At 42.6% G+C, this 24630-nt stretch overlaps 12 protein-coding genes across 12 annotated transcripts; 6 read left to right on the plus strand and 6 right to left on the minus strand.

Annotated features, from left to right (window-relative positions):
* Positions 1-129: 129 nt before the first annotated feature.
* K450DRAFT_247820 (uncharacterized protein) lies at positions 130-1195 on the plus strand. Its single transcript, XM_051590125.1, has 5 exons — positions 130-199; positions 263-416; positions 477-561; positions 641-777; positions 848-1195. The coding sequence occupies exons 1-5, from the start codon at positions 197-199 to the stop codon at positions 1018-1020; spliced, it is 552 nt and encodes a 183-aa protein (XP_051443223.1). The 5' UTR covers positions 130-196; the 3' UTR covers positions 1021-1195.
* A 1044-nt stretch (positions 1196-2239) lies between these two features.
* On the plus strand, positions 2240-3376 carry K450DRAFT_247824 (uncharacterized protein). Its single transcript, XM_051590126.1, has one exon. The coding sequence runs from the start codon at positions 2305-2307 to the stop codon at positions 3031-3033; it is 729 nt and encodes a 242-aa protein (XP_051443224.1). The 5' UTR covers positions 2240-2304; the 3' UTR covers positions 3034-3376.
* A 41-nt stretch (positions 3377-3417) lies between these two features.
* K450DRAFT_247827 (uncharacterized protein) lies at positions 3418-6722 on the minus strand. Its single transcript, XM_051590127.1, has 7 exons — positions 5945-6722; positions 5609-5845; positions 5145-5534; positions 4733-5083; positions 3895-4665; positions 3756-3828; positions 3418-3696 (listed from the first exon to the last, which is right to left on the minus strand). The coding sequence occupies exons 1-7, from the start codon at positions 6680-6682 to the stop codon at positions 3665-3667; spliced, it is 2592 nt and encodes an 863-aa protein (XP_051443225.1). The 5' UTR covers positions 6683-6722; the 3' UTR covers positions 3418-3664.
* A 305-nt stretch (positions 6723-7027) lies between these two features.
* On the plus strand, positions 7028-7715 carry K450DRAFT_247831 (uncharacterized protein). Its single transcript, XM_051590128.1, has 3 exons — positions 7028-7221; positions 7316-7377; positions 7443-7715. The coding sequence occupies exons 1-3, from the start codon at positions 7068-7070 to the stop codon at positions 7530-7532; spliced, it is 306 nt and encodes a 101-aa protein (XP_051443226.1). The 5' UTR covers positions 7028-7067; the 3' UTR covers positions 7533-7715.
* A 116-nt stretch (positions 7716-7831) lies between these two features.
* Positions 7832-10533, plus strand: K450DRAFT_247837 (uncharacterized protein). Its single transcript, XM_051590129.1, has 11 exons — positions 7832-7992; positions 8060-8102; positions 8169-8358; positions 8435-8473; positions 8551-8608; positions 8690-8870; positions 8939-8967; positions 9035-9091; positions 9155-9805; positions 9892-9910; positions 9979-10533. Exons 1-11 carry the CDS (start codon positions 7843-7845, stop codon positions 10311-10313), a joined length of 1752 nt encoding a protein of 583 aa, XP_051443227.1. The 5' UTR covers positions 7832-7842; the 3' UTR covers positions 10314-10533.
* A 279-nt stretch (positions 10534-10812) lies between these two features.
* K450DRAFT_273022 (uncharacterized protein) lies at positions 10813-11436 on the minus strand (the record flags this gene model as incomplete). Its single annotated transcript, XM_051593073.1, has 1 exon — positions 10813-11436. The coding sequence occupies one exon, from the start codon at positions 11434-11436 to the stop codon at positions 10813-10815; it is 624 nt and encodes a 207-aa protein (XP_051443228.1).
* Positions 11437-12974: 1538 nt separating this feature from the next.
* Positions 12975-13869, minus strand: K450DRAFT_247843 (uncharacterized protein). Its single transcript, XM_051590130.1, has one exon. It carries the CDS (start codon positions 13732-13734, stop codon positions 13141-13143), a length of 594 nt encoding a protein of 197 aa, XP_051443229.1. The 5' UTR covers positions 13735-13869; the 3' UTR covers positions 12975-13140.
* A 684-nt stretch (positions 13870-14553) lies between these two features.
* On the minus strand, positions 14554-15036 carry K450DRAFT_247844 (uncharacterized protein). Its single transcript, XM_051590131.1, has one exon. The coding sequence runs from the start codon at positions 15029-15031 to the stop codon at positions 14882-14884; it is 150 nt and encodes a 49-aa protein (XP_051443230.1). The 5' UTR covers positions 15032-15036; the 3' UTR covers positions 14554-14881.
* Positions 15037-15418: 382 nt separating this feature from the next.
* K450DRAFT_247846 (uncharacterized protein) lies at positions 15419-16872 on the plus strand. The gene is made up of 5 exons (XM_051590132.1): positions 15419-15461; positions 15657-15777; positions 16066-16113; positions 16191-16418; positions 16479-16872. The coding sequence occupies exons 1-5, from the start codon at positions 15448-15450 to the stop codon at positions 16683-16685; spliced, it is 618 nt and encodes a 205-aa protein (XP_051443231.1). The 5' UTR covers positions 15419-15447; the 3' UTR covers positions 16686-16872.
* Positions 16873-18896: 2024 nt separating this feature from the next.
* K450DRAFT_247852 (uncharacterized protein) lies at positions 18897-19342 on the plus strand. Its single transcript, XM_051590133.1, has one exon. The coding sequence runs from the start codon at positions 18903-18905 to the stop codon at positions 19161-19163; it is 261 nt and encodes an 86-aa protein (XP_051443232.1). The 5' UTR covers positions 18897-18902; the 3' UTR covers positions 19164-19342.
* On the minus strand, positions 19274-21160 carry K450DRAFT_247854 (uncharacterized protein). The gene is made up of 9 exons (XM_051590134.1): positions 21065-21160; positions 20939-20992; positions 20547-20863; positions 20443-20475; positions 20283-20372; positions 20117-20227; positions 19763-20044; positions 19608-19694; positions 19274-19548 (listed from the first exon to the last, which is right to left on the minus strand). Exons 3-9 carry the CDS (start codon positions 20799-20801, stop codon positions 19384-19386), a joined length of 1023 nt encoding a protein of 340 aa, XP_051443233.1. The 5' UTR covers positions 20802-20863; positions 20939-20992; positions 21065-21160; the 3' UTR covers positions 19274-19383.
* Positions 21161-22258: 1098 nt separating this feature from the next.
* Positions 22259-24560, minus strand: K450DRAFT_247863 (uncharacterized protein). The gene is made up of 5 exons (XM_051590135.1): positions 23473-24560; positions 23242-23366; positions 23129-23174; positions 22873-23023; positions 22259-22800 (listed from the first exon to the last, which is right to left on the minus strand). Exons 1-5 carry the CDS (start codon positions 24301-24303, stop codon positions 22406-22408), a joined length of 1548 nt encoding a protein of 515 aa, XP_051443234.1. The 5' UTR covers positions 24304-24560; the 3' UTR covers positions 22259-22405.
* Positions 24561-24630: the final 70 nt, after the last annotated feature.

The raw sequence follows: 24630 nt of genomic DNA on the forward strand, positions 1-24630 counted from the left end.
GAATGGAGCTCAACCGAAAGAGTTCCCAGCCGGTTATTATTGCTTTGCCCGGTCTGTTGGCCTGTCAGGTGTGTCTGAACAGCCATTAGCGGGACCGAGTTTCGTACTCAGAAACAAAGGAAAAAAAAAAAGTTTAACAAAAGCCTTTTCATTATTTTTTTTTTTGGTCTGTTCTTGGACAATTGTTAGTTGAAAAATGGTAAGTGGATCAGAAATTCTGGAAAGACATTAACATACCAGTAGCTAACGGCAAGTTGGACAGCCAAACAACAAAAGACACACGTTAAAGACCATCAAAAACCGGGACTCGATGCATCCATCGTCCCGAAAGGCATTTCAGCTTACTAGAGTAGTCATGCGCAATGACCGTCTGGAGCAGAGAGCAAGATCAAAGGATTCCATTGGAAATCCCAAAAGTATGTTTTGATGATATGATTATCTTCACTTTTGATGGCTGAATTTAACATGATTTTTAGTTGATCGCTGGTTATGGTTCAAGTTTGCACTTGACGACTCCTTGCCTTGTGCGAATAGCGAAGAACTTCACAGCTTGATTGACATGTAAGTTAGATCCCACTATAGAAAAAAAATTGAATTGACTACTGATCCGCAATTTCTTCCGCATCATTGCGCACCATAGGTATCTGAGCAGAAATGATGAAGAATTGGAAAAGCTCCAGTCGCTCCGAAAAGATTCAAAGCGACCCAAGAGCAGTAGACAGGATATGTTGGAGGCTCTGGTCAAAAGAGAACATGATGAGTATAGCAAAGGTTTCGGTAAGTAGTGGTGTTCAACAAAGTCGACTGATATAGGTTTGCCCATACTAAACAACGTCATGGTCCATAGAACTCCCAGACCTCCAAAATCCCAAAAATGTGAAGATACTTAGAGCCTGGGATGGCGACAAGAACAGCATGGCGCGAATAAAGACGAAAACAGTCCAGAATCCGTCGGCAATACCTCTTGCGCCTACTGCAGCCTCTACAACAAACAAAGACGTTATGGACATCACTAAATAGATTTAGAAACACCAATTGTATATTAGTCTACCACTGCAATCAATAACTATCATTTTCTCTAGCGGAAATAACGCTATTCACTGGAATTAGTCATTTTAAAAGGTTTTTTGGGTATGTTTGAATAAGTGCAGACAGAGAAATCCTAACAATATCGTGCGTTTATACGAAGTACAGAATTGTTGGTCCCATGCCCAATTTTTTTTGGGGGTTCTCCACAATGATCTTTATGTCTTGTAGACAAATCGTTACAAATAGAAGGCATGAGAATCGTAGAGGATAATGTTGAACAGCGTTAAGAATGTTTAGGTATACTTTGGCTGTATTAAGGCTAGATTTCTTGTACCTGCCAGCAATCTGTAGTGCTACCCGAAGAGTTTCGTCGAGCACGCGAAGTGCGACTCGGGACCCTTTTCATGATAGAAATTATTCTTGTACGACAAGCAAGGACAACATCACTGTCATGACAAACGAGCTGCAATAGAGCATTAAATGATGCTCCACCGCAGTCACTTCATGGTAGGGTAAGGCCGAAGTCAGATCTTTATTTTTCCTGTAAATGCGTGCCAGATCGTCCTCGCACACCGACGATCCTACCGTGATGGCTCAAGGAAAAAATTAGTAACGAGAACATGCGAAAAGGAGGGGCAAAAAAAATTTTGAGCGATGGGCGTTTGACGTTACGGTCGTATGAAGTTCTTTTTTCTCATCCGATTATCGGATCTGGACCAAGCACAGGCGAGAACTTCTCAAAATGGGCATGTCACTCACTCATGTTTTTAAAAATGTCAAATGCATGGGCTGCGTGAATACTATCCTCAAAGTCGCTGAACATGACAAAGACGTTGACTGGCTTCGTGATTTTAAATTTTCAAAGAATAAAGAAGAGAAAAAAAAAGCCATGACTGGATACGAGGACTGGTTTACGCATGATCATCCGAATCTTGTTGATAATTTCCGTACTCTGACGTTTGTACAATGAGATAGTGCCCTGACAACATTTCGATATTCAAATGAAGAGATGCCGGGCAGGAAAGCAAAAAAAGTTAGGACAGCGCCAGCACACACACAGAGTGATCCCGCGTCCAGCCACTAAGGCCATTTTTTTCGGTTTCATTTTCGATCACTGATTCGGTATACCCCTTTAAGGACAGGTGGATGGCATCGCAAAGCTTTTATAAAGGACCGGTTTGTGACAAACTGTCATCGTCTCTCTCCCAAAACATAACCGAGTTTCTTTCGTCCCTTGGCTCTATCGTCAATTTCAATCATACACTCTTCATCGAAATGCTCAAACCGGCACTGAGTACTTATCTGGACACTGAAAGCTCTGGCAGCTCTTCTTTGTATTCAAGTACCTTGTCTTTGCATAGACCTAATTCGTCAGCCCTTCGGCCGTTAACACCCCTGACGACCGAAAATTTGCATTACCACTCCCGATACACTGCTGAGGAATCGAGTCCCGAAGAACTCGTTAGGAGATTTCAAGCGTCGTTGGACCGGGAGAAAATGATCTCCCCCACGTCCTCGACGTTTAGACGATCGAAACGATCAAGAAGTAGCATGAGCCAAGATACGTTCATTGAAACTCCACAATATTCAATGTTCCCATATCACAATGATTCATTCATGCTACCTACAACACCTCGCTCATCGTCCAATTCAACAAGATCTCCATGGGCAAGTAGTACGGTGGTAGGAGAGATGTCATTCGAGACAACTCGGGCTCGAGCTGCAGCACTAGGCGCAGATCGTCCCGCCACCAAAAGCGACCCCTCTCTTCTTCTTTTGACAAGCAAGTCACATCATACTGCTGCTTTTAGCGCTAATACAAAGCGAGCATCATTGCCCCATGATTCAGAGCTAAAGCTACTATACACCGAGGCTCGTCGGCCATCGAAACTGTCCGTCACCATCTCAAAACTGCTGCAATGGCTTACCCCTGCCGGGGTAAAAACACGCAAAGATTTACGCAGGCGTACATCTCGAAGTTGGCATATCCGTATGGAAGATTGATCGCAACAAGTTCCAACGCAATCCGACCTCCTTGCATCAATGCACTCCTTACAATACCACGAGTAGAGAGTATCTCTGCGTGCATACATTTACTGACCGTCCGTTAATGTTTAATTGATTCGATCGCACAGGATGCAATCGACGTCTTATCATGATTTTGTCACAATTCTGACTCTCCCACATCTTTATCTTTCTTTTTGGGTAATTATGGTGCTTTTGCGCCTATGGTCGTGTTCATATCTCTTCTGGCTTTTCTTGGTTTCTTTTTTGTATATTTTTTCTTTTCTTTTTGGAAATGAGTATTTTTGCGAAATAAAATAAATTCAAGCTGCATTATTCTAACCTGATGGATGAATTTCTCAAGCTTTTGCTATCGTAAGGGCAGGATGAGTGGAAAAGTAAACAGTGTGTTTTTTTTTTTATTTTTCGAAGAAAAAACTGAAACTCTAAGGCCAAGGAGATGAACCTTTAGGAAAGTTCAATCTTCCATCCGTTCTCGGTAATGAGGACGGCAGGATCTCTAACAACGATCTTTCCACTCTTTGTTTCTTCGATTTGGAGTTGACGTGACCCAGCGGCATCGGTAGCTACGGCCTTGGTGGCTGTAACTTGACCGAGAATCACCAAACGTTCAACACGTACAGAGGCAATGGTGGATGCAAACTGTGAGCCGGAGTGAGCGATACTGTAAGAAAGAACGCCGTTTTCGAAGTGGAATTGACCTTTCAAAAATTCCGCCTTTGCGTAAGCATATGTTTCTCCATCATCAAGGTACAAGCTACCATTGGCTTCACCCTAAAAACAACAATGAAGTCAGTATGAGGCGAAGAAAGAAAAATTTCGGAAATCAACGATCCTAACCTGCTTATCTAAGGCAATGACCAGGGTGAAGGGGTCAAGGGTCATGGCATGAGAGCTGCGACGTAGGCGTTCTCGACGAGGAACGATGTAACCACCGCGATAGAATACCGGAACAACATCCAGCGGCGCGGATACCACTTGGGATCCCTGGCCATGAACAAGGTTGTGTGTATGCAGATCATACCAAATGTCGCTAGGTGGGAAGTAAACATTCGTCTGCGTAGCGCCTTCTTCGGTGACGGGCTTTACCAGGATACCGCTTCCAATCAAATACTGGTCTTCCATAGCAAATACATTTTCATCCTCAGGGTATTCAACCATCAAGGGTCTCATGATGGGTACACCAGTCTCGTGGGCTTCTTGGAAGGTATTATACCAATAAGGCAACAGCGCGTATCTCTCCCTAACAACGCTTCGAATCATGGATGTGTAAGGATCTCCAAACAACCAGGGCTCTCGGCGTTTTGTATCGATATGGGCATGGGCTCTGAAGAAAGGTTGGAAAGCTCCGGCTTGGTACCATCGGACCAACAGCTCAGTGGATGGATTGTTGAAAAATCCACCAACATCGGCTCCTGCAAACGGAATACCTGAGACACCGATGGTCAGGATCATAGGCATAGATGCTTGAAGAGCATCCCATTGGGCCATATTATCACCCGTCCAGATAGAGCCGAAACGCTGAGTACCAGCATAGAATGCTCTTGACAAGACAAATGGTCGCTTGGGCACATTGGTGCGTTGTTCAAGACCTTGTGCAGTTGATCCGTGCTATTACAAGAACATGAGTCAAAGATCAATATGAAAGCACGGTTACAATGTATGGATCATAACTTACGTAGATTTGTCCATAAACGTTGTGAAGGACACGATGCTCCCAACCTCCATTGTGAACCATATCCTTGGGCATAGTAATTTCGGGACCATTGAAGACGGAAGGCTCATTCATGTCGTTCCAAACAAACAGAGCTTCAGTGGAGCCCTCGTAGTTGTCAAGCTTGAACTTATCAGCCCACCATTTGCGAGACTCGGCATTGGTATAGTCAACCCAGGAAGACTGTCCAGGCCAGCACCAGCCTTCATAATCGTCGCCTGATGGCTGCTTGACGAACAAACTCTTGTCCTTGGCTTCCTTGCAGACGTAGTAGTTGTCATCCCTCTTGATGTGGGGATCGATAATGGTAACAAGCTAGAGCAAGCATTAGTCACAAGTCAACGGCAAAGATTCAATGTATCCTGAAATATCTTACTTTGCGACCCTTTTGGTCCAGTTCCTTCTGCATCTTGATGGGATCAGGGAATTTACCACTGTCCCAAGTGAAGTAGCGTTTGCCATCGTTGTGTTCGATGTCGAGCCAAATTACGTCATATGGTATATCATGGTGATCAAATTGACTGTCAACTTCGTGCACGTCGTTTTGGTTGATGTAGTTCCAACGACATTGGTGGTAGGCAATAGCAAAGTTTTGTGGCATGGCAGGCTGACCAGTCAAACGAGTATATTGACGGAAAATATCTTTGCTGCTAGGACCAAAGAACACGAAAATATCAAGAATGCCAGCTTCCGAGATCCAATGAGTCTTTGTGCTCTTCTTGTTGGAAGAGGGTTTGACAAGGTTGAGCACCTTTTGAACGGCAGTCTGTGAGAAGGGTTAAATATGACATAGCCAGCAAGAGTATTGTGCCAGTTGCTTTTTTTAAAGAAAACACTTACACCTTCAGCTTGTTCGGTTGTCTTCACGATATCGATCCAGGTTTCTGAGGGGTTCATCCAAAAAACACCAACAGATTCGTTCTTGCGATGAGCCATCATGAAAGGTACGGATCCATAAAGAGCAGCAGGGCTGTCCATTTCATATTCAAACACATCAGCATTGTAAAGTCTGTAGGGTTCTTCGTATGCACCTTCACCACCACGAGTTTCCTTCAGAGAGAAGGTACTTGCGTGTTCCTAATGCAGAAATTAAAAATATTGTAGATTGTCAGAATTTAGGCCGGCGCGTCCAAGGACTGCAAACATAAAGAAACAGCACTGAAGAATCCAACTTACGGGAATACCATAAACATGGCTAAATCCGTTGAAGGATATATCCATACCAATAGATTCAGGGCCACGAGGCTTTGAATCAGTCCAAGTCTTGAAGGTTTCCTCCCAAAGATCTTTTTCCTCAGGAGCCTCAACCTCCTCTTCAGTTCCATCCTCCTTCTTTTGCTTCACCATCTTGGGCTTATGGGATTCCTTCGTACGCAAGTGCTCAAAGTTGAAGAAACCGCGGTCATTCAAAGTAATAACCGGCTCGTCTTTGACGTAGAACTCAATAACGAGAGGAGAGGGCGTGACGACGATTTTGCGTTCGGCATCAAGGGCGATCTTGACGACGCCGTCGGTGTTCTTTCCACTCTGGAATGGTTTGATTGGCTTCGCCTTGTCTACCAGTGTAAACTGTTCGTGATCTCTGTATCTAGGGAGAATTGGAGATTTTTCATCCATGCGGACTCGAACCGTGTTATCAACCAGCACTTGCAACTCCAAAACCAGAACGTTGTTTGTTTGGGTATTTTGAACATCGGCTGTCATGTAGTTGTTTGAAAATCGAATACTGCCTTTCACCAAAGTGTAAGGAGAGGTCCAATGAGCATCTGCATTGACCGAATCCGCCAAAGCACGGTTTCGTCTACAGAAGGCTGACTGCGAGCATGTTTTGAAGTCTTCTTTTTTCACTGCTTCGGATAACACGAAGAGTGTTAGAACCGCCAAGCATGCCAATGCCCACGTTCGCAAAGGCATGGTAATGATATTGAGAACGGAATCTTAAAGCTACAGTACGTGGCAACCAATTTCAAGTGACAGTCGAGGAACTAGCAAATTTGAGCCAATGAGGAGTCGGCACTCGGAGTCCAATCGACATCGAGTCTGCTATTCTGTAACACAATGGTAGTTATAGCGTAGAAGACATCGATTACTTCCAAGTGATCACATATTGTAGCGTGTTTGGGTTTTGAGGTAAAAAACTCTGGCGACCTTTCCTTCAGTACCGGGAAAGAAAAATCTACCAACCGACAGAGCAAACCACCTTCAAGCTCCGAGAGAAGACAATTATTTGGCCTGTTGAATATTTTTTTATTTTATAGCAACAACTCCATCAACGAAGTACAAACAGTACATAACCACCATGAATAGAAGATTGGACCAACTGCCTTTAGTTGACCATAAGGTCGATCCTCGACTTGAAGATCGGTATCGCAGAAGATTGCATAGTCCACAATCACTAGCACCTAACATGCGATCGAGAAGAATTCAAATTGGTGCCATTGGCATTTCCGCTGGTAAGTTGACGACAAGGTCCAGCTCTACCCAAGACACTGTTCGCCATTGTCTTCAAAATCTAATTGAAACCCCTCCCCCCTTCTTTTTTACCAGTCCTTACAACCTACATTGTCTTGTTTGCTGATTTTGGCACAGAAAAGCATTGTTTCTCACCTGTAAGTACGCAGACGAAAACTTCCTTTTTGACTGAAGGCATTCATTTGACCAACCTTGTATTTAGATAAGACGATGGTTCAATGTTAAGAAACATAGTTTTTGGAGTCTTTCAGAAAGAGAACAGAACGATCTTAAGGAACAGGGGAGACTGTAGAATTCGCCGCGGCTGGATATCGTTCACATATTCTTCATAGACATACCTCATCTTCGTGCAATGTGCACCTGCCTCTGTAATTTAGAGAGAACAAAAGACACACTGTCCTTTGCATATTGTATATATACATGTTACCCTCACCATAAAATAAGTTGCTTTCTATCGATCAAATCAAGTGTCGTGCGCAAAAGGTCTCAGAACCACAATGATGAAAGTGACTTTTTGATACATTTCGGTCTCAATCCCATGAAAACGGACTTTTTTTCAGGAAAAAAATTATTGTGTAATTTTGACGGCTTGCCTCTCAACCATGTCACTCACTGATAGGATCAATAATAGAGTGGCTAATTCAGCATTTGGCCGACACTTCCAGCTCGAAGGATCTGGTGCAAAGAAGGAGCGTCTAAACTCCAAGTTCTTGACAGAGCTTCGTGGTGGATTAGCTACCTTTGTTGCCATGGTAAGTATACACCATCGTATATAATTCATTGATGGCATACCAATGTTCACGTACTTTCTTTGCTTAGGCTTATATTATATCTGTCAATTCGACAATCATTGCCGATTCAGGTAGGACTAACATTTGAGCCCACTCCAAGCGATCGTAAACCATTGTATTAATATATGAGTCCATAGGCGGTCCATGCATATGCAGTCCGCCAGAAGGGGCAACTGGAAACGCTGCACTATGTGTAGGCGACCCTGACTACGAAGCTTGCAAACTCATCGTGCGACAAGATTTGATTACTGCCACTTGCGCCATTGCGTGTCTGGCATCTGCCCTCATGGGCACATTTGCTAATTTGCCAATGGGAATGGCACCTGGGTGAGTTTCAGTTCCATAAACGAGTTACATGCTGATTGGGACATGTTCGATTATAACAGTGATTTTTTCTTTTTAGAATGGGTTTGAACGCATATTTTGCTTATACCGTTGTTGGGTAGGTATAATGCCGAATTGAACGCCACCTGTCAAAAGAAAAAAAATTTCTGATTCCTTAATGCTTTGAATTTTTAGCTTCAACGGTAGTGGCAGTACATCCTACGAAGTGGCCATTTCGGCTGTATTTATTGAGGTGAGATTGAATAGTGTTTAAACGTCTAGCATTGTCCCTTAAGTTGATCATTTGGTATTTACATATTGTCATTTTGTGAAGGGTCTCATCTTTTTGTTCATGTCGGTGTTCGGAATCCGACAATACCTGGCCCGACTTATTCCTGTTAGTATAAAAATTGCTACCGGTGCTGGTATTGGCTTATATTTGTGCTTTATTGGCCTCCAAACTTCTGCTGGAATCGGACTCATCACTGCCGATGCATCTACTCTTGTCACTCTTGGTACGTTTGCTCATACTACTTTTGCTGTCAGCCAATCTGGCTAACTGTTAAATTCATTGTCCAACTAGGTGGCTGCGATAGTCAGTATAAAGACGAGGTAGGTACAATCAACCATACATTTATAGAATACATCATATCATTAATCTTTTATCATTGCTTATTAGAACGGCGTTTGCTTAGCACATCATATGGAGTCTGGTAGAACGTGGCTGGGTATCATGGTAAGTCCCTGGAATGCAGATGAATGAAGCGAACTTGGTAAGCTAAATCATAACATTATTAAGGGCATATATTTGATGACCATGATGTCGCTGTTCAAAGTAAAAGGATCAATTCTTATTTGTATCCTGATTGTTGCCATCATCTCATGGCCACGTAATACGGCTGTGACCTTCTTTCCCTACACTGCTTCAGGCGATGCTGCGTTCGATTTCTTTAAGCAAGTCGTCACATTCCATCCTATTGAGAAGACTCTTGCTGTGCTGAAATTCGACTTGAGCAGTGGTGAAATTTGGGTTGCTCTCATCACACTTTTGTATGTCGATATTATGGACACCACTGGTACCTTATATTCTATGGCTAAATTTGGAGGCTACATGGATGAACGAGGCGACTTTGAGGGTAGTTCCGTTGCGTTCATCTGCGACTCTCTCTGCGTTGCCATTGGTGCACTGTTTGGTACTTCGCCGTGTACTACCTTTGTGGAATCTGGAGCAGGTATCACGGAAGGCGCTCGTACTGGTATTGCAGGTCTGACGGTATCGTTTGGTTTCTTCATTTCCTTGTTCTTTTCTCCTATATTTGCATCATTTCCTCCTTGGTCTACGGGCCCTGCCTTGGTCTTGGTCGGATCTATGATGATTCAGAATGTCATCAATGTAAACTGGGGTTACATAGGAGATGCGGTACCTGCATTTTTGACAATGGCTCTTATGGTAAGGCTTACTGTCCGTTTGTGAAGGGACGTTTTGGTTTTGATTATGAACAGTTCTAACCATTGTAATGAAATCATCTTTTGCAGCCTCTGACTTACAGTATCGGTAAGTATCATGTACACTGGTTTTCATGATTGGAATGTGTTTGCAATTTACTAACTAATACGCACTAGCCGACGGTATGATTGGGGGCCTTTGCACCTACATTGCCATCAACATTTCCGTATGGTTGATTGAAAAAGCTTCGTTCGGTCGATTATTGGTTGACAAGACGCAAAAGGAACCATGGTCTGGACATCATCTATCAGGTAGTGGCATTTTACCTCCATGGATCAAACGACTCGCTGGCAAGGTCACTGGTCGTTATCCCGGAGACGATTTGCCCAAAGAAGGAGTTTATCAAATGGGAAGTGTGCGAAATTCTAATCAGGAAACACGAGTTTCTCTGAGTAGCCAAGACGAAGGTCACGACGAAGATTTGACAGTAGGAAGTGGATATAGTAAATGAGACTAGATATCTCCTCTTGCTTTGTTCTTTTTTTTTACATCCACCGATTTTTTTTTATTTGCATACTGCATAGATATGCACTATACGCATTGTATCTATACTACTTTTTTTGTGATTATTAGATGTAAATCATCGATCTGCCATGGTATGCGTACATTTGTGCAAATACACAGGAATAGAAAAGGCAAAATTACGCAAAAATATATTTATTATAAGTATATGTAAGAGGTGTAGAGAGATATGTTATCACATGATGAGATGGAAGCGGTAAGAAATGTATATGTAGCATCTAGTGTAAAATATTGTGGATGTAAAGGATGGAGGGAGTATATCGATAGAATGTGGTGTTATCAACAAAGGGGAGGAAGTACAATATTGGAAATTTACAGAAATGAGTGGAGATGTCTAAATGAGTGGATGATGATAGGCTATGTACTATTGAAGAATTATACAGTTTTAAGGGAGCGACTCTCGCCTGCAGCGTCAAGGTATTAACTGCTTACTGAAAAAGATCGGCCTTGAGGTGGTGAATAAAGGTTGGCAGTACCTCGCGTCTCCATTGGTCTTTGCAAGCCTTTCTAGCGCGGCCAACGTCAATGGCAATTTTGTCCCAGTTGTAGGTGGCCATATTGTCCAGTTGCTTATCTTTCATGATAGCCATAAATAGATTGCTTCGTTCTGCATTATTCCATCTTGGCTTCTTCTTGTCATGACGACGGCTTGAAACTACAGCTGGCCTTGCAGTGAGTGGAGTAGATTTGGCTGATGACCTTAATTTCTTCTTAATATAATTATCGTCAGCAGCTTGGCTAGAATTTGACTCCATATCATCCATTATGCTACCGTTTTGAGGAACAGGGCTAGAAGTACGAATCGATGAAATGGAAGAGCACATTGAATTGTCCGAATCAGACTGTCCTAAACTTTGCAAGTTCAATAAACTAGCGGCAGCAGCCATCTCTCTATCGTCTTGATACCATGTGGGAGCAGTGTACGCAGTGTTATATTGGTAACCATGTGAGGAATCACCATAATGCCACTCGTGGGGTTGGCCTTGTAAAAACGAGCTAAAGGAGGGAAGGGAGTGGACGCGATTGCGAATATAGTTAGCAGAACTTGTCATTGGAAAACGAGCAGACTTGACGAGTTGTAATGGAAATTTTTCAGGGAATGGAACGGGAACAGAAAGAGATGTGTGGACTGAATGCTTCCATCAATTACTGTCAAATAGGCATGGCATGATCCACCCCAAAGTGGTATTAACGAACCACAACAACGCTGTTTGTGAGCAAGTAAGCTAGACAATACAATGAATCATGTCTTGTCTAAATATAATTTTTAAATTGCATTTCACTCATTAGCCAATGGATGTAGTGCGCATATAGTGATTCTATATTTATTACTTCCACTTTCGACCCATTCAAATCTGAAGTGTCATGGAAAGAAGGAAAAATAATGTGGCATTGGTTCAATGCCAACACCGTAATAAATGGAGTCTTCTGCGGCCCCGATAGCGAGACTGATTGCGAAGTCGCAACATACAACATACTTCAACTCGTACAACAGAAGCGGAGTGGGAAAATAAATAATCTCTAATGCATCTTGGCGGCGGCGGTCGTATAACGTGTCTGAGAAAGAGATTATCCTACTAAGGTTCTACGTTCAGACTTGACCTTACAAACAATTGTGTCTTCGCTCAACGTACCAAGTGAAGACATGGTGTTGAGAGGAGCATGCGATATGTCAAGGTATTGCTGAACTTAAAGTATCGCTGCTGTGTGGTACCACCCACTAACTGAACGATTTACAGCCCGCCATCACAGTTGCATGCAATAAAGGTGGGGTGGGTGACTGAAAGCCCGATATGAAAAATTCCAGTGGGTGGAATAACTCTGCCGAATATTCCACACCGGCTAAATAAGGCAACCGATGAAACAGGTTGCGAAATTTGGAGTCCCCAACTTGGGTGGCTGCTAATATTTTGATCGACAGCAATGCGTGCTGTAAGGTAACGTCTTAGAGAAAAAGACCGTGGCATATGGGTCTAGCTATTGATATTCTGTGTATCCGTCTTTATTAACTCGCGGAACACCCGATTGGTGCGTCCGGGATTGGTATGGTTCGAATGATTTGCAAGGGGATCGTAAATTCGAACAGCATAGGTAGGATGACAAAATTTGGGAGCGATGGCAGTCGCGATCGCTCACATAAGGCCGCGAGTAGGGCTCGTGGCCGTTACAAAAAAAGATGTCCTGCCCACCCCAAAAGAAATCCACTTGCATGACGAAAAAAGGAGATGTATTTTCTTACACTATACAATGAGATTGGAGGGAAGTAAAAAGGAAATCCGTGTGGATCTGACCAGTACCTATATTGAAGAATGGCGTACAAATCTATTTCCGTTTGATGATTTGGGCCTAAACAGCCCTCACCAAAGAAAGTGTAATCGAATGCATAGAGAAACCAGCTCAGCATTTCCGCTACCATACAAATGATGTGTGTGTGAGGCCCCTTTTCAGGTAGTTTGCAGATTTTCTAAGTTCTACTCTCCGATATTTTTTTTTTCCACCGACTGGTCACCAAAGCATCCGTCAAACTGTGTTGGATGAGATAAACTGGCAAAAGGCGAAAAGAAAACAAATGCAACGTCGATACTCATTAAGAAGTATCCGTCATACAGATGATAACCAAGCTTGTTGTTGTTAGGGCTTGGATGGGATGGAGATTGGGGGTTGGTTGTTCGCGTGTGTTGTGTGTGGTAAGCGTATGTACGTGTGCTAGGTGTCACGGGCGTACACTTTTTTGAGAGGGGTGTGGGTCAAAAGTGTTAATTACAAAACCATTGAACGCCGACAGTCATACTTCGAACTCTTGCCGTCCCTCCTTGAGTGCCTGTTTCAAAGGCAATCCCACCTTCAAAGTACCCTTGCCGAGCAAATACACCTTTTCTAGGATCCGCGGCATGCAGGCTGCGCTTTGCAACTCTATTCTCGTTTTCCAGTAACACAACAGCAACTCCTACAGCATCAGTGTGGCGAAACCACTGATCTTCTTCTGGAAATAATTCAATTCCCTTCGGTCCAAAACGCTGTATTCGCATATTGATAGTGCGGGTGGTAGGCAGACCAGTAATTAATTCGTTGCATTCGTCGGATGGTGCGTATTCGTTTGGTATCGATGGAAGACACATGCCAGGATAGTAGGTATACATAAGATGAGGAGCAGACACGCGGAGAACCAGCCGGCGACTGCTTAGATTAGGGTGTCGTAAAAGGATAGCATCAATATACCTTTGATAGTCTTCTGGAAGATAATTGCGTAGATAGTAGAGATCCAGAATGGGTAGAAATGATAGTATGTGGAGTATGATTTCGAAAGGTAGATATACAAGAGGGTAAGAATTCACCTCGGATGAAAGCATACAGGAATGTTGAGAGGAAGAAGTTGAATGGAAAGTGAGGAGGAAGGTTTTCAACCCTTTTTCAAACCAGGATGATGTTGATGGTTTATATAATATTTTACGGTAAGAAAGACACTAGAAAAAAGAGAGTAAAAGAAACAAAGTGTGTTCCAGCCCAGAAAAGGAGCTATGTGGGTAGAAATAAATGAGAGGGGTGGCGGAGCGATAAAGGACTGCAGGACATTGCAGACCAGTACATGCTTGCATTTTGAAACGATAAATTTTTTTTTTTATCTTTTTTCCACCGTGCTACGCCTGAGTGCATTTTTCAACCACCTTAGATCCACAGATTCAGGTTTAGTGCCTCACTATGTTTAGCAAACACTCGAGACAACAACCTCAACACTGGCTCGAGTGCTCTAATTTGGCCAAATGTTGTGTGCAGTGCGGTCGTTGTTTGGCATTGCCAAATGTGAGACAATAACAAGGTACCTTTTATCTGCTATACAAGGTACAATGTCATTTCGTAAGCCTGAAACCAATCACATCGATCGTGACATATTCTTTACATTCAAAAGGTGCTCATTTGATTGTCTTGACGTTGTGCACTTTGAAATATTCCAGCTCCTCCCTACTTTGTACCACATTTTTATTTTTCGAACCACAGACAGTTTTTTTTTCGCTCTTGAAAAGGGCTTAAATCGGAGATGTCCGTTCATCTGTAGACGTATTGCGTAAAGATGGCATTTTGTTTATCAGGACCCCTTGATCTGGCGCTTACACGACTTTTGTATGTTCAATATTGCCTTCTCTACCTTTCTCTCTTTAGATCGGCGACCGTGGCGTACAAAATTCAATTCAGAAACATTCTAGGCATTCATAGATCACTATGGTGCTGAACGGGAAAATCAAATGCATGGCCCAGTTTCCGTTACTTGACCACCATATACTAATTGCTGTGAAATATTGGCTTATGTAATGGCAACCGATGCTGAAATGAATCCGAGGCAGAACCAGAGCACTATAAGCGGAAGACACACTTATTACTATTAGTAAAGATGATTAAGAGTGTGGACGAAACTGAAAGAACGAAGGCACAAAGCTGAGTATAAGTCTATTTTGATCAAATTTGGAAATTTAGCATAAGGTGGGATGAAGTTACAAAGACTCAACGACATTTTGTATACAAAGATAATGTTTCGGCAAAGAAAACGGGTATGGTAAGGTTCAAGGCGATAATAAAAGGAAATAGAGCAAAAAAAGTGTTAAGGTACTTCAATTGTAAACAAATGAAATCTAACTCGTAGATTTGCAGCATCTTCCCTAGAGTATAGAGTATGAAAACTAAATTGTCAATAAGAATACACTTGTCTTGTCAATACTAATGATCGGCGGGGAAACGTGCACAAAACGGCAGCGAAGCCAAGCTAATAACCAGGATAATGAATTACGGAGGCAAAGGATGGCCGCTGCACTCTGATCTATGGAAAGGACAAGAAATTTTGTAGTATGGAATGATGAATATTTCAAGTGTTACATGTTTGTGCGCATACCCAGCGTATTCCGTGTTGCTGCATGCTTTAATGGCATCAGACTGATGTTGCCCAGAAAATTTTAAAAAGAGAATAAATCACGTGATACTCCACGTCAGCGGGGCACGTGCAATGCAATGACATTCTCTTTGAGCCAAGCGGTTGCGCAAAGGACCTTGATATCTACCCATACTCCAACATAATGAACCCGGAATAGTATGCATCTCCTATTTTCTGCTGACATCCCTGCCTTGATGGATAATTCTTGGTATGACTTGGTTGATGGTCATGGACTTGACAACAACCATTGACCACAGCCAGGCAAAGGATTTACATTTCAACGGCTACAGATGTCCGCTTCCCACTACGTACACTAATGATATCATCTTGTTAATTTGATCCTTTTTACAGCGATTATCTTTTCAAGCTTTTGCTAATTGGCGATTCAGGTGTTGGCAAGTCTTGCTTGCTTCTTCGTTTTGCTGACGATACCTACACAGAAAGCTACATTTCAACCATTGGTGTTGACTTCGTGAGTATTATATTATTTATTATTTTTCATATCTACGTTTGGTCACAATACACTGTACAACAGTCATGTCATCCCTCCTCCTATCATGTGGGAGACAACATCTATCTTACGTATCCATCAATCTCTGCTGAGAAGCTATGAAAAAATAATCGCAAAAAGTTCGCGCCTGCTTGAAACCAGTGAATATAATGCACACCCTTCAACACCACCCGACTCTTTCACCAAATCACTTCATGTTAGATATGGCTACTAATCCTGAAACTTGTTTCATTTTTTTTCTCTGACCAGAAAATCCGCACTATCGAGTTGGAAGGAAAGACTGTGAAGTTGCAAATCGTAAGTTGAGCAATGTTTCATGCGGCCAGTGCCTGTCAACCAATTCTACGTTGATAACACTTTATGCTATTCTTTAGTGGGATACTGCTGGTCAAGAGCGTTTCCGAACCATCACTTCCTCCTACTACAGAGGTGCTCACGGTATCATCGTTGTCTACGATGTCACAGACCAAGAAACCTTCAGCAACGTTAAGCAATGGTTGCAGGAAATTGATAGATATGCCGCTGAAGGAGTCAACAAGCTTTTGGTTGGTAACAAGAGTGATCTTGCAGATAAGAAGGCTGTCGACTATAATGCTGCTAAGGTAAGGTATCGCCACCATCCATGTAATACGTTGAACGCAGCCTCATCCTTGTCTTTTTAGGAATTTGCTGATTCACTTACCATCCCGTTCTTGGAAACCTCCGCCAAGAACTCCACCAATGTTGAACAAGCTTTCTTGACTATGGCGAAGCAAATCAAAGATAGAATGGGCAGCGCTACGGTGCAGGCACAGCAAGGCTCCAAATCTACTGTCAAGGTTGGACCCGGCGCTTCAGTCCAACCACAACAAGGCGGCGGCTGCTGTTAAACTGCGAATTGTTTGCGACTCCGTTTTTTTTCTTTAAATATGATATATTCTCTGCCTTACAAATGGGTGAATACTCTTGGGGATTCTATTAAACACTTTAGCAACTTGTAAACCGTGTCTTTTTTTTCCGCAGAAACATAACACGCTTCTTATAAACCCCTTTATTATGAGAATGATTTGCTTTACATTGTTTGACTTTGCGGCATTGGAAAAATGCCGTTAAGGATTTTTACGTGCACCAGCACAATTTTTTTGCTTGTGCTGACATGTTGTTTGCTTGGCTCATTGTGCAATTCCTTGTCTTTTGGGGAATAGTCTACACCATTGTGTATATCCTCAAACGCTTTTCTCTGGTATTGTATTGCGAGCTTTTTGTGTTAACTCCATGACATCAATTCCGCGCCATCTTTGCTGATCTTCAATATCTGTCTGCAATGTAGATTGGATCGCCAAACGGATCGACCAAATCTCGGCGGTCTTTCGAAGCAGAAGAGCTTTTGCCTACGTCCAGAAGTGCACAAGATATTCTGGAATCTGATGACGATGGAACATGGAGCCATCAACCTCACGCCTTAACATCGAGTTGCGAAGTCAAATTATTTCATATCCGATACCACACCAACCGCTTTAACCAATATTTCTATCGACTTGCTATGGCTGCACCCAAATTCTGGAATACTTGGTTCAACCTTGGTGTCGTGTTTGGAGGAATTGCGATGATCGTCGGTATCATCACCATGTTCTATGCAGCCATCCAACTGTTGGTCTCGGTTGGATCAATCCTATCTCGCATGCAACCTGCGGTTCATTCGGGCAATTTACGCAAGCGAGACGATACCAATCTCTATCAACAGCAGTCGGCTGAAGACCCAGTTTTACTTCCAATGGTTGGTAATTATTATCTTTCTCTCCTTCTGGCGAACGTTAGCATTCATCACCCTTTCCTTCAACAGATCCCAGGCGTGACTTTACCACTTGAACATTTAGGTTACTATCTTATCGCCTTACTTATATCCGGTGTTCTTCATGAAGCCGGCCATGCGATTGCAAGCTTTCATGAGCATATTCCCATTAATCATTCAGGCATGTTTTTATACATCTTATACCCTGGTGCCTTCGTAGACATCCCGTCACGGCCGCTTTCGTTGTTGCCACCTGGGCGGCAACTCAAAGTCATTTGTGCTGGGGTCTGGCACAATTTTGTCCTCTGGCTCATAACCGCACTCGTGCTCTCAAGTGGACTTAAATTTGGTCTGGAGATATTTGGATGGCGTTCACTGGAAGGATCTGGAGGTGTTAGCGTGGTCGATGTTCGTGCTGATTCGCCTTTATTCCAACACCTACCTATTTCATCTGTCATCTATCGATTGAACGACAATGACCTGAAGAACGGCATCCAAGACTGGAACAAAGTGTTGGTTGAAGAAGGAGCCTGGAGTCGACCTTCGACTGGATTTTGTGTGGACAGCGATGAATTAGAAGTTGCAGGTATAGCATCAGCGAAAAGGCTTTGGAGATAGGTAGAGTAGCGTTAACACCAAGTTGATCATCAGATTCCAAGGCAAATCTCGACTGTTGCAAAATTAGTCGAGAGTTTCCATTTGGAAAGGCATCGAACCCTGAGCTTGGATGTTTCCAGGATTTCTTGTCAGAAGTCAACAATCCGGTAAGATAACGTTTGGCTTTAGCAAAACAGCAGTAACAGTTCATCACTGACCGTCACTATTGGAAAAGATGCATGATCCACAGTATATGACTTGCTTATCGACTACTAATACGCTGACGCATCCAAAACGAGTACAATGCTCTCGAAGCATTGATTGTGAAGGTGCTAAAAGCCGCTGCATGACCCCATATACGCCATATCCGGAAGCACAAACGGTCAGAATATACCATAGGCCACCGACCTGGGCAACATCTGACCCACATACACCTGACAAATCGTTTGTATTTGTTGGAGAACTGGTAGACATTTGGGAAAGCGGTAAGTGTATCAAAGAGGTCACTGCGTTTAGTAAGTGACATTGGCTAATCTAACTTTCATTCTTCAAACAGTCAAAGTTGGCATTCTTCAACCACGCTTTTCGTTTTTGCCTGTATCATTACCTCACATGCTTGAACTCACCATTAGGTATGTGAAAGTCATTGTTGATACCACCCATTAATATTTCACCATGATCCGTTCTGACAACTTTCATTTCCTCACTCGACAGCTACATGTCATCCTTCACTTTGGCATTGTCTCTTTTAAACATTCTTCCGGCTTTTCATTTAGATGGCGAATACGCCCTGAGCAATTTCATAACTCTCCTGATAGCTAGCGACCGGTACGATGACCAAAGCATGTCAACGAGTGGAATGTTCATACGCCAGAGGGCAAAGCGAATCGAGGCGTTAATCGTGCGAACCATATCTGTGGTGGTTGGCGTCGTTATTGTTGGTAGCATTCTTGTCGGAATACTCAATGCTGCTGTTTGAGATACCCAAGGTCGGTAGCATAGCCGATTCTGTACCTATAGCTCATATTCATTTCCACATTGTATATATTTATTGTGCTTTTTCATCTGCACACCGTGCATCATAGACACTAACAAATATCCATTTAAGTTTTCCTCGTCCCGCACATCCGATACTGGCTATGTCATTTTGAAAAGCATATTGTATTAAATATTATGCATATGCTGAAATGAATTGTAGATCATGTTACAAGTAGCTGTTTCTGTATGATCTCGTATACCATATTCTGCCTTAAGTCTATCATATCGCTTTGCGTAAAATCAAATTCGTTGTCCCTTGATATCCTTTCCGCAAAGGTACATGCGAAAACACCACAGTCGTCGCCATTTCTTTGATGTGGAATATCCTGCAAGATGGTCAGCTTTAGATTGACTCCCTAAACCCATGATGATGACTATAACTTACTTTTGGGACATAAATACTCCAATCTGAGGCGTCATACGGTGTCTTCTTTTTATCCATATGCTCATCTTCCAGATACTGAAGTAGGGCCTGATAGTACCAAATCGTAAGCATGTCTCTAAAGCAAGTAGTAAGTTTACAAAAACCCCACAAAATACCTTGACTAATCGCACATTGTTTCCACCGAGAGAGTCGTACATGGCCAGCTGCTTCTTCCGAAAGTCAAAGACGGCCAGCGTCCAGTGTAGGCTACTGTTAACTGGTATCAATACCATATCTTTTGAGAAAATGTCTACCCTTTTCGTCCAGCGTTTCAATTTCGCATATCCCGACTCCAGTAACGTCGTGCAAAAGAACGTATTGAAACAATGAATAGCTGGATATTTGGATTGGTTCTTTTGCGACCGATCCGAAATAAGCTCCATATAAAAATTGATGATCTGGCAAAGCAGTATGTCATTAAAAACAGCCTGTCATGTCAATAAAAGCTCCCGCGCTGCAACTTTTCTAACCTCGTCATTAAGCCACGTATCCGGTCGCAACTTGCAAATATCACGGAACTGCACCATAGCCGTTTTGATGGATAAAGTGTCGAATCCGGCACCACTTAAAGCTCGCTTTACCTATGAATGATGAGTAGCTGATATAACTCTGAAAAGCTCCACCTACTTTACTTACCATCACTTGCTGTTCTTGATTCAATTTTATGGTCCCTTTTGGGATGGCAGTTTTCTTGTATAACTCATCAAATGATGGGTATGGGTATATCTATAACGAACAGAGATTGTTGAGTTATACATTCTGTTGAACGAAGCAGGGACAATGAATCTTTCCATACCGTTTTCTTATAAATTGAAGGAGATACTCGACTCTGATCGTCAACAACAGAAATGGTCTTAATGGGGATTTTAGACGCCATGGGCATACATTTTGCCTACATACCGGAGGTGTACTAGGTTGGACTATTGGAGGAGTTTTACGATGATCTAGAAGAAGCTCCCTCATTTCTTTGACCATGCCATCTAAACTATCTTCGACGGTGTTGTTGTTCGTATCTTCAACATCGGTCTCTTCTCTCTTGATGACAGGTGCAGATATGGGTCTCGCTGGCTGTGGGGACGTTCGATTATAGCGATTGAATCTATCTAGACGCTCCGTTCGCGCCACCGAGCTTTTAAAAGTATTGTTTGGGGTCATGAACTCGTTGTAAATGGACCTTGCTAATGCTGTGTCCGGCAATGTCGGCACACTGATCTTTGCTGTCGAATTTTGATCTGAATTGGCTCAGTATACTAGAACAAGAACACTTTGCTTGTTATAGACAATGTAATTACCCTGCTTGCTGGCTGGATCGTCAGGTATTTCGATTGGGTTTTCTATGCTATCGCCTGCTGGGAGTTGTTAATAAAAATAAGATCAAGGTGGCCACTGTCGAGTTATACTGGTGAAGGGCTTCTTACCAGGCAGATCCGAGGGATACGAGCGCTTGCGACCATTCTTGAAATCATCTTTGTTTCGTTTTTATCAGAATGCATGCACCAAATGCGTTATTCTCGAGAGAATGGGGGCAAATTACCTGTCATGGATTTGAAATGACCTGACTGTTACAAAGTGAACGCTTAGGCAAATCAGCTAAAGCTGCAACTCAGCTGAAGTCAATTCGCTGATCGAAATTATATTTGAAATTCTTGATACAACCTGTCTATACACAACAAAGTGTACCTCTTTGAATAAACAGTGGTTTTTCTCTTCAAAGTCGCAATTTGATTCCCTAATATCTACATTACACCCATTTGTTTCCAAAATATACCATAAGCTGTTTTTTAAACTATTGAATTCTGATAAAATTTCATGTACACTCAACGATGGCAATGGCAATGGCACTGACTTATTTACAACAGCATGAGAACCGAATCATCTTCTGGTGACCGGGCAAAAAACCCTACATTAGTATCTATTTTGTGAAAAGTACATTCTCTGAAAAAACAGTCAGACCCTAGCGTCAACGTTAATTTCATGCGGCGGGTTTCAACGCCTTAAATTTTCCCAACCCTTAATACCTATGCCGATTTTTTTGCGGTGACGCCAATGTTTTAAAGCTTTTACCCACACTTCAAGGCTGCTTCTTATCCTCTTTTCTTTACTTCTGATATCCAAAAGAGCTTTATAGTCAACCATGCCGCTTAACCCGTTCAAGGTATTTCTCAGCTGAAGTTTTTGTTTGGGCGGCATTGGAAGTAAATTGGTTAATGATATTTACGCCTTGTAGCAAGACAAGAAGAAGTATCACGTAACCGTTGAAGATGGCGCTGTTTCCTCAGACGAAGAGTTTAGACAATCTTCAGACAATATTTCCATGGGACATCAGCTAGACGATGACAAAATCGCAATGGGCATGTCCGAGGAAACTACCAATACCAGTTGGGATGAAATCGATGGTATGGAGAGCTTGGCTAGGTCTGAACGAATGAACGACCAGGTGGCCATTGAGAATGCACATAAGACCGCCAACATGATAAAAAGGAAGCAAAGTGAATCGCTTTAAATGTTGGTTTTGAACACCCTGTACGTAAATATGATACTGGCTCGGAATCACAGTCATCATTTTTAATAAATCGTTGTATAAAACAACCTTCCATTTTTTATTCAGCTTTTATACTATATCACGAGAAGAGGAAAGTTACTTCTCGACAGAAGGGGGAGGGGTATACATGTATTGGGAATAACCCAATGAAAAACACATTTGGAAACAAATTTGCAACTTTACAATTTGGTGACCATTAAATAAGCTACTTCTCTTTCTATTTCAAAGGCCCCCTTCCAGGTTGGTGACTCTTTGGTCTTGATCTTCGATTATTAATGGTGCTTATGTTTGGATTTGTGGTGCTTATGGCTTTACGAGTATTGGGGAGTCGTGAAGTCGAGTTTGGTAATATAGCTGTAGATTTCGATGGCCGAATATCACGAGACGTCGGTAAAGGTGGGCTAAGACTGTGTGGTGAGGCACTCCGTCGTGATAAAGTTTGTGTTCGACGCGGTTGCGACGATCTTGGTTGGAGAGGTGAGTCTGGGCCCGTTCTTTGCGGTATAGGTAAATTAAGAGATGACGAGGGCGACTCAGCCGTAATATCCTCATCGATGTCAGTGCCAGAGAACGATAAAGAACTGTTGGAGCTAGGGAGGGCGGTTTCTTCTTCTTTAAAATTCAAAAATTTAGTTTAGTTGATATGAAAAAGTGACATGACAAGGCATGGTAACTTTCACCTACCGCCTTCATCATACAGTGAGAGTACTCTACCACCGTTGGTGATTTTGTAATCGATGGCAGCTTGTGCTTCCTCAATCAAGCGATCGATGATGGTGTTTATCCTCTGAAAATGCTCGTCTTCTTCATTTTGAAGGGCGATTAACTCGCTCACCTGATTGTAACAAGGAACATTAAGTGTTAACAATATATAACATGCGTATGCAGCCAAGTGTAACCAGATAACCAAACTGGTGAATGACGAAATTACCATATTTACCTCAACATTGTCCTGACTGGCCTTATGCGTATCAACAATGTCCGTGCTTCATTGTAAAAATGTATATCAGTATCTGGAATCAGTCTCTAACACTACAAATGATAATGGTAAACCTTGATTTTGATTTTGATTTTGATTTTTGTAGTTCAGCAATTTGCTTGGCTTGCTTACGAACGGTTGATTCGAGCATGGTATTCACTGCCAGCAAGGATTGATTGGAGATTTCTAAATCGGCAATCTTTGCGCCCAAATGTGTTTTAGTGCAAATCCCAATCAAGATGCGGTATGCTACAGTGAAGGAGGGAAGCAGTGCTCGCTACACAAATAAAAGAAGAATAACATACCTTGCGGTTGATCCTCGCTTCGTTGATGGGTGACTCTGCACCGTCATCCTCGTCCTCCTCTTCCACTTTTTTACTATGAAAGCTAACCTCTTCTTCACCTTCGCTCTCGAAGCCTGAGTTCCAGTCGCTCTTTTCATTATTGGATTCACTCTCCACGTCAGAACTGGTATCGTTTTCCACATTAGTAGTGATGTCGTAATAGCGAGGTCGGTCCTCATCTAAATTGCTTTCTGATGTTGGTACATTAATAATACGGCGTGGAGGGTCTTTCATAGTCATGTCATTCGATATAACGATGCCAGGAGGTCGTCTAATGGTGTTCCTATCGGTAACATAGGGATGGCTACTGCTCGAACTCCTTGATTTGTCTGAATGCACCGAGGCAAGACCTATAGATGCATCTGATCTATCAGATACGACAGAAGAAGCTTTTGGTTCAGAGCTGTGTACTGATATTTGTGATTTCACAGTAGAACTAGTCCGGTTGGCATAAGGTCCGTTGTTGTGGGTCGATATAGCTTTAGTATTTAAGGAAGAAGCCGAAATGATTACCGGAGGTATACGGTTTGATGAAGCCACCAGTTGCCGATGGCTAGGTTGGCTATTTGAGTCCAGGATATGCTTTGGACTATGTGATGCGAACAGAGCCAAGCCAGGTCGATCATTCAGCGAGATCTGAGCCGTTGTCATGACCTTCGGCTTATGAAGGTCCGACGGAGGTTTAGCATTGTTCCGTAATGGTGAAAAGACTTGAAATTTTGGAGCTGTCGTAATGGAATGACCTGGGCGGACAATATTTATGGCTTTTGGTGTGTTAGATTCTTTCGCCATTACGGCGGCCAGATCTGGATTGTCCTAAGAAGTTGAGAATGTACAGTGGAGAAATTGAAGAGGCAAAGAAATTTTGATATGTGGGGCGGCGAACAAAACGGCAACAACCTAATTTTTGCCCAGAGAACCAACCAACGAAAGAAAGAAAGCTAACACGCTATTGAATGGTTGCTGATATTTTCGATGCCCTATAATATTATATAACTTGAGCATTGCTTTCTGGCGGCTGTAGGCTTACGTGACTGATCAGAATGTCGTTCGTTTCAAAGAATGCTCTTCCCTCTTATGCAACACACAGTCGCCTCATACCATTATCTCTTATAAGCT

The sequence above is a fragment of the Umbelopsis ramanniana genome (assembly GCF_025399195.1).
Source record: "Umbelopsis ramanniana AG unplaced genomic scaffold K450scaffold_40, whole genome shotgun sequence".
NCBI lineage: Eukaryota > Fungi > Mucoromycota > Umbelopsidomycetes > Umbelopsidales > Umbelopsidaceae > Umbelopsis > Umbelopsis ramanniana.

Bases quoted from the DNA above. Each gene is read 5' to 3' on its own strand.
- K450DRAFT_247820 (XM_051590125.1), top strand. The intron at 417-476 runs GTATGTTTTGAT...CATGATTTTTAG, and splicing joins TTCCATTGGAAATCCCAAAA to TTGATCGCTGGTTATGGTTC. The intron at 778-847 runs GTAAGTAGTGGT...CATGGTCCATAG, and splicing joins TGAGTATAGCAAAGGTTTCG to AACTCCCAGACCTCCAAAAT.
- K450DRAFT_247824 (XM_051590126.1), top strand. From the start codon at position 2,305: ATGCTCAAACCGGCACTGAGTACTTATCTGGACACTGAAAGCTCTGGC.
- K450DRAFT_247827 (XM_051590127.1), bottom strand. From the start codon at position 6,682: ATGCCTTTGCGAACGTGGGCATTGGCATGCTTGGCGGTTCTAACACTC. The intron at 4,666-4,732 runs GTAAGTTATGAT...TTCTTGTAATAG, and splicing joins ACGTTTATGGACAAATCTAC to CACGGATCAACTGCACAAGG. The intron at 3,697-3,755 runs GTCAATTCCACT...TCCGGCTCACAG, and splicing joins AAAGGCGGAATTTTTGAAAG to TTTGCATCCACCATTGCCTC.
- K450DRAFT_247831 (XM_051590128.1), top strand. From the start codon at position 7,068: ATGAATAGAAGATTGGACCAACTGCCTTTAGTTGACCATAAGGTCGAT. The intron at 7,222-7,315 runs GTAAGTTGACGA...CTTTTTTACCAG, and splicing joins TGCCATTGGCATTTCCGCTG to TCCTTACAACCTACATTGTC. The intron at 7,378-7,442 runs GTAAGTACGCAG...CCTTGTATTTAG, and splicing joins AAAAGCATTGTTTCTCACCT to ATAAGACGATGGTTCAATGT.
- K450DRAFT_247837 (XM_051590129.1), top strand. From the start codon at position 7,843: ATGTCACTCACTGATAGGATCAATAATAGAGTGGCTAATTCAGCATTT. The intron at 8,474-8,550 runs GTAGGTATAATG...TTGAATTTTTAG, and splicing joins TTTGCTTATACCGTTGTTGG to CTTCAACGGTAGTGGCAGTA. The intron at 8,968-9,034 runs GTAGGTACAATC...ATTGCTTATTAG, and splicing joins ATAGTCAGTATAAAGACGAG to AACGGCGTTTGCTTAGCACA.
- K450DRAFT_247843 (XM_051590130.1), bottom strand. From the start codon at position 13,734: ATGCTTTCATCCGAGGTGAATTCTTACCCTCTTGTATATCTACCTTTC.
- K450DRAFT_247844 (XM_051590131.1), bottom strand. From the start codon at position 15,031: ATGCTGCAAATCTACGAGTTAGATTTCATTTGTTTACAATTGAAGTAC.
- K450DRAFT_247846 (XM_051590132.1), top strand. The intron at 15,778-16,065 runs GTGAGTATTATA...TTCTCTGACCAG, and splicing joins CAACCATTGGTGTTGACTTC to AAAATCCGCACTATCGAGTT. The intron at 16,419-16,478 runs GTAAGGTATCGC...TTGTCTTTTTAG, and splicing joins TCGACTATAATGCTGCTAAG to GAATTTGCTGATTCACTTAC.
- K450DRAFT_247852 (XM_051590133.1), top strand. From the start codon at position 18,903: ATGTCATCCTTCACTTTGGCATTGTCTCTTTTAAACATTCTTCCGGCT.
- K450DRAFT_247854 (XM_051590134.1), bottom strand. From the start codon at position 20,801: ATGACCCCAAACAATACTTTTAAAAGCTCGGTGGCGCGAACGGAGCGT. The intron at 20,045-20,116 runs GTTAGAAAAGTT...CTGCTTTGCCAG, and splicing joins ATACGTGGCTTAATGACGAG to ATCATCAATTTTTATATGGA. The intron at 19,695-19,762 runs GTATTTTGTGGG...TGGTACTATCAG, and splicing joins ACAATGTGCGATTAGTCAAG to GCCCTACTTCAGTATCTGGA.
- K450DRAFT_247863 (XM_051590135.1), bottom strand. From the start codon at position 24,303: ATGGCGAAAGAATCTAACACACCAAAAGCCATAAATATTGTCCGCCCA. The intron at 23,175-23,241 runs GTTTACCATTAT...TTTACAATGAAG, and splicing joins AAATCAAAATCAAAATCAAG to CACGGACATTGTTGATACGC. The intron at 22,801-22,872 runs GTAGGTGAAAGT...TGAATTTTAAAG, and splicing joins CTCACTGTATGATGAAGGCG to AAGAAGAAACCGCCCTCCCT.